Genomic DNA, 6,274 nt, shown 5'->3' with positions numbered 1-6,274 from the left:
AAAAAAGAATAAATAATAATAATTAAAAAAAAAATTTTTTTTGAGACGGAGTATCACTCTGTCACCCAGGCTGGAGTGCAGTGGCGCAATCTTGGCTCACCGCAAGCTCTGCCTCCCGGGTTCACGCCATTCTCCTGCCTCAGCCTCCCGAGTAGCTGGGACTACAGGCACCTGTCACCACACCCGACTAATTTTTTTTTTTTTCCTGTATTTTTGGTAGAGACAGGGTTTCACCATGTTAGCCAGGATGGTCTTGATCTCCTGACCTCGTGATCTGCCTGCCTCAGCCTCCCAAAGTGCTGGGATTACAGGCAGGAGCCCAACTGCGCCCAGCCACTGCGCCCAGCCATAAATAATTATTTTTTGACTGTGTGATACCTCTATATAGACTGGTGGGGCCTAAATAATTTGTTTTTTACATTTACTATTTGGGCATTTGACGTATTAATTCTTCTTAATAGTTTAGGAAATCTGTATAATATTAGTAGTGAGGAAGCTTTGTTTTTAGTTACATGACTTTTATAGCTCTTCCATTTTTTTATCCTGTTGAATTATCACTTTTGTAAAGCTCCATGCTTTTCATTGTCATCTGGGTTTCCTGCCTTAAAAAAATTAGTGGCTGGGCACAGTGGCTCATGCCTGTAATCCCAGCACTTAGGGAGGCCGAGGCATGCGGATCATGAGGTCAGGAATTGGAGACCAGCCTGGCCAACTTGGTGAAACCCCATCTCTACAAAAAAATACAAAAATTTAGCCGGGTGTGGTGGTGTGTGCCTGTAATCCCAGCTACTCAGGAGGCTGAGGCAGGAGAATCTCTTGAACCTGGGAGATGGAGGTTGCAGTGAGCCAAGGTCACGCCATTGCACTCCAGCCTAGGTGACAAGAGTAAAACTCTGTCTCAAAAAAAAGCCCCCCCCAAAAAATAGACCAGGTGCGGTGGCTCACGCCTCTAATCCCAGCACTTTGGGAGGCCGAGGCGGGTGGATCATCTGAGGTCAGGAGTTTGAGACAAACCTGACCAACATGGTGAAACCCTGTCTCTACTAAAAATACAAAAATTAGCTGGGCATGGTGGCTTATGGCTGTAATCCCAGCTACTCGAGAGGCTGAGGCAGGAGAATCGCTTGAACATGGGAGTTGGAGGTTGCAGTGAGCCAAGATTGTGCCGTTGCACTCCAGCGTGGGCGACAGAGTAAAACTCCGTCTCAAAAAAAAAAAAAATCGTATCTTTATTTTGTTTGTTTTAGGTTTTCAGGAAAATTAATTGGAAAGTGCCCAGTTCCCACACCCTCCTTCAGTTTGCTCTGTTGATTATATCTTATAATAATGTGATACATTTGTTACAATTAATATTTGAACCAATATAGTGTCATTAGTTAAAGCCCATACATAGTTTACTTTAGGGCTCACTCATTGTGTTGTACATTGGATTTTGACAAGTGTGTAGTGATATGTGCCCACTATTACTATATCATACAGAACAGTCACACTGCTCTAAACATTCTCTGTGATGTACCTGTCTGTTCCTCTCTTCTTACCTGCCCACAAACTCCTCCACTGATCTTTTTATTGTCTCTATAGTTTTACCTCTACCGGAATGTCGTATAGTTAGAATCATACAATATGCAGCCTTTTCAGATTGGCCTCTTTCACTTAGCAATGTGATTTTAAGATTTCTGCAACTCTTTTGTATCTTGATAGTTCATTTCTTTTTATTGCTGAATAGTATTCTACATTATGAATGCACCAGTTTGTTCATCCATTTGCCTGTTGAAGGACATCTTGGTTGCTTTCAAATTTTGACAATTAAGAATAAAGCTCCTATAAATACTCATGTGTTGGTTTTTGTTGAGACATAAGTTTTCAGCTCCTTTGGGTATATACCAAAGAGTTTTTTTTTTTTTTTTTTTTTTTTTGAGACAAAATCTCGCTCTGTCACCCAGGCTGAAGAAGCAGTAGTGTGGTCTTGGCTCACTGCAACCTCTGCCTCCTGGCTTCAAGTGATTCTCTTGCCTCAGCCTCCTGAGTAGCTGGGACTACAGGTGTGCACCACCACGCCCGTATAATTTTTTTTTTTTTTTGTATTTTTAGTAGAGACAGGGTTTTGCCATGTTAGCCAGGCTGATCTCGAACTCTGGACCTCAGGTGATCCACCTGCCTTGGCCTCCCAAAGTACAAGTACTGGGATTACAGGTGTGAGCCACTGTGCCTGTCCTAATTTTTGTATTTTTGGTAGAGACAGGATTTCACTGTGTTGGCCAGGCTGGTCTGGAACTCCTGGCCTCAAGTGATCCACCTGACTTGGCCTCCCTCCCAAAGTGCTGGGATTACAGGCATGAGCCATTGCGCCCGACCTAATTTTTAAAATTTTGTGTAGAGACAGGGTCTCACTATGTTGCCCAGGCTGGTATTGAACTCCTGGGCTCAAGTGATGCTGCCGCCACGGCCTCCCACGTATTGATATTATAGGTGTGAGCCACTACACCTGGCCAAGATGAGTGTTTTTTAGTTCCTTTTTCAACAACAAAAATCATCCAAATGCCTGGCTGGGTAATAAGCTAATTGCTTTCAACTTTTGACTGTTTCAATTGGTGGGGCAATTTTTGCCTTCCATATTGCTCTGTATTCCTGGATAATCTCTAGGAGAGTGCTGTAGTCAAAGCAAAGTACCTACATAGTTGTACAGAACCTACAAGCAGGTCCTTAAGGGTCACGTAAATATTACCTGTACTTTTCCATTTCTCCTTTACATTTTCCTCCTTCTTAGTTTAATCTCTTTTGTTTGTATTTTCCTTTTTTTTAGGTTGCAGTTGTTCTGATGGATACCCAGGGGGCATTTGACAGTCAGTCAACTGTGAAAGACTGTGCTACCATCTTTGCTCTAAGCACTATGACTAGTTCTGTTCAGGTAAAAACCACTTGACTCGGAAAAAAGCTTGCAAAGGAAATAAGATAAAGGGAGGAAATACAGCTTTGGTTATTGTTCTGTTAACAGAATTTCTGTGATGATATATAAATATTTTGAAACTGTAGATTCAGTTAAACTCTTAAAAGTTTGAGAAGGAGCCAAAGAATTTTTCCTCTTTGGTCATAATTATATATAATGTGTTCCAAGAAAAGTCCAAAAAATGGAAATTTATATCTATTACATCATATAGAAACTATAGATTTGATAAGAACTAGGAAAACTATATTTTAAACTGTAAAGGAAGAATTTTTGATTTCAACCTTATGTGCATAGTTTTCCAAAAGACAGATCATATTACTGTTTGAACAGGCCTCATGTTCTTATATGCAAGTCTTTAATTGTTCAAAGCTTCTGTCAGCCCTTTAGGCTTATTTGGGATTTGTTTGAAGTAAGCCAGAATAGTATCAATCTGGATTTTTGTTTTCTAGATTTATAATTTATCCCAGAACATTCAAGAAGATGATCTTCAACAGCTGCAGGTATATGTTTCTCATAACAATTTTAACAGCATATTATTTAAAAGTTTTAAGATTAAGAAAAATTTTACGACTGAGTAGTTTCTAGCAAAAGATTGAAATGTAGAGGAAGGTTTTTGGTTCATAGTAATTCTATACTATGTATATCCATTGGTGGGGTGGAGCAGGGGCAGTCCGGGAAGGCCTTAATGATTTGAGCAGAGAATGAAAGAAAGTGGGCAAGCGAGTCCTTCAGATCCATTTGGGTGGAAAACTGTTACAGCAGAGGAGCAGCTGCTGGAAGACAGACCCTGCGGAGAGTGTGCTTGGCAAGATCAAGGAATGGCAAGGAGGCCAGTGGGTAGGATTGGAGAGTGTGACAGGAAGGGGCTAAGTGATGAAGTCAGAGAGGCAGTGAGATCCCACTCATGCTGGGTCTTTTCTCTGGGGAAGGTGGGAGCCATGGGAGGGCCATCAGCAATGATGCTATCTGACATGTTGTAAAGGGATCATTCTGGCTGCCATGTTCATAATAGATTTTTTTTTTGAGACGAAGTCTTACTCTTGTCCCCAGGCTGGAGTGCAATGGTGCAATCTTGGCTCACTGCAAGCTGGGATTACAGACAGGTGTGTGCCACCACACCTGGCTGATTTTTGTATTTTTAATAGAGACGGGATTTCACCATGTCAGGCTGGTCTCAAACTGTTGACCTCGTGATCCACCAGCCTCGGTCTCCCAAAGTGCTGGGATTACAGGCGTGAGTCACCGCGCCTGGCCTATTTTTTTCTCCTTTTTAATAGCAGCAGTTCTTATCTGTTTTTCCCACAAAATGCTCTTTCATGAGTATTCCAGGGTTGGATGCAATTCCTGGTATATTGCTCTGATGCTACTTCTCCCACTGACATTCAAGAAAGCATCAGAATGTGAGTGAGTAAGGGTATCATTATTATAGGGATTACCTTGAATTAGTTCTATTTTATATTTATTTAAAAAAACAAGGAAATTTCCTCCTAAACTTTGGTCCTTAATGTTGCTTATGGCAGTTGCTTGTACTTCATAATTGGTAGTTCTATACCAGTGCCATGACTCAGTGGTTGAGAGCTGTTGCTCTGTAAAACTTCCATCACAACTTGAGTTGGCCACCCTTTCACCTGAAATTTATTCCTTTCTAAGCTCCTTCCTTTCAACCGTTTTTCGAATGCTTACCTTGTATGAGGTAGAGGGCCAAGTGCTGTAGATATATGCAAGGTCACATTCACAGGTACCAGGTGCTAGGACTTTAGCATGTTTTTCTTAGAGACACAATTCAACCCATAAGAGGAAGTAAGTAGATTATGATGCAGTTATGTAATTCACCTTGTTTCACATGACGAGGCTGTTGGTGGACTCAACAACTGTGTAATATAAATGTTACAGAGGAGAAAATAATATGTTTATGTGCCTGGAAATCCATAAGAATCAACTAGAAAATTATTTGGAGCTTAAAAAATAATTAAGGTCTCCATCACAAAATACAGATACAAAATCATTAGGTTTTCCTCTCTACTAACAATAACCAATTTAAAAAGGTAATGGAAAAAATTGACTATAGCAACAATAATGAAAACAGAATAAATTTAAAAAAGATCTATATGGAGCACTTCAGAATTGTATGAGGCACGTAAAATATTTAACATGCAGAAATATGCCTTGTTTCTTCTGTATGGGGATGATAATAGCCAACATATATTTATTGCTTTTACTCTGTACTATTACAGACACTGCAGTGTGTTATAAACATCTCATTTTAGACTGAGAATTATAAAGTTGTCAGTTCTTCCCCACTAAACAAAATCATAAAGGTGTTATTTTGGGAACTTGACAGAATTGTTGTGAAATTCATTTGGAAAGTTAAATTGTAAAATAGCCAAGAAAACTACAGGGGAAATATGAGATAATTGACTTAGTACATATTATAAGTCTGTAATTACAAGAACATGGCATTGGTTCAGGAAAAAATAGATCAATGCACTATACTTATGATATGCTACATTTTCATGTATTTTATTCTACTTAAGAATATATACACATATACTGTAAAGGATAGATCAGTCAATAAATGGTGTTAGGACAGTTGGCTATGTATTTAGATAAATTAGAAATTATATTCCTCTTTGGAATGCTGAGGCAGGCTGATCACCTGAGTTCGGGTGTTTGAGACCAGCTTGGCCAACGTGGTGAAACCCTGTCTCTACTAAAAGTACCAAAAAAAAAAAAAAAAAAAATTAGCTGGGCGTGGTGGTGCAAGCCTGTAATCCCAGCTACTTGGGAGGATGAGGCCTGAGAATCACTTGAACCTGGGAGGCAAATGTTGAAGTGAGCCAAGAGTACACCACTGCACTCCAGTCTGGGTGACAGAATGAGACTCTGTCTCAAAAAAAAAAAAAAAGAAAAGAAAATTATATTTCTACCTTGTACTATATATAAAAATTCCAGATAGACCAGATAGATTAAATATTTTGATGTAAAAAAAGAAATCACAGCTGGGTGTGATGGCTCATGCCTTGTAATCCCAGCACTTTGGGAGGCTGAAGTGGGTGAATCATGAGGTCAGGAGTTCGAGACCAGCCTGGCAAACATGGAGAAATCCCATCTCTACTAAAAATACAAAAATTAGCTGGGTGTTGATGTTCATGAAGAACCTTCTGATTAAACACATTAATATTTCTTCAGTGAAATATATGACCAATAAAATGGGGGTAAATAAGCCTATAAAAAGCTTCCTGTCAGTTGAAGGCATGTTTTTCTTCGAAATAAGTTTCCCACCTAACCTGGATTTTTAGTACCTTTTTTTTTCTTTTTTTTTTTTTT

General features: G+C 39.5%; 1 protein-coding gene across 1 annotated transcript in view; it reads left to right on the top strand.

Annotated features, from left to right (window-relative positions):
* Positions 1–6,274, top strand: part of ATL3 (atlastin GTPase 3) — a 45,941-nt gene that overhangs the window by 17,688 nt on the left and 21,979 nt on the right. The window contains exons 4-5 of the mRNA XM_011993442.1: positions 2,804–2,908; positions 3,397–3,447. Of these exons, the coding sequence (XP_011848832.1) occupies positions 2,804–2,908; positions 3,397–3,447 (156 nt within the window). The remainder of the gene's footprint in view (positions 1–2,803; positions 2,909–3,396; positions 3,448–6,274) is intronic.

This window comes from Mandrillus leucophaeus, unplaced genomic scaffold (genome assembly GCF_000951045.1).
Source record: "Mandrillus leucophaeus isolate KB7577 unplaced genomic scaffold, Mleu.le_1.0 Scaffold43, whole genome shotgun sequence".
In the NCBI taxonomy this organism is placed as follows: Eukaryota; Metazoa; Chordata; class Mammalia; order Primates; family Cercopithecidae; genus Mandrillus; species Mandrillus leucophaeus.
Note: the sequence above shows the minus strand (reverse complement) of the source record. Positions and strands in the feature narration are given on the sequence as shown.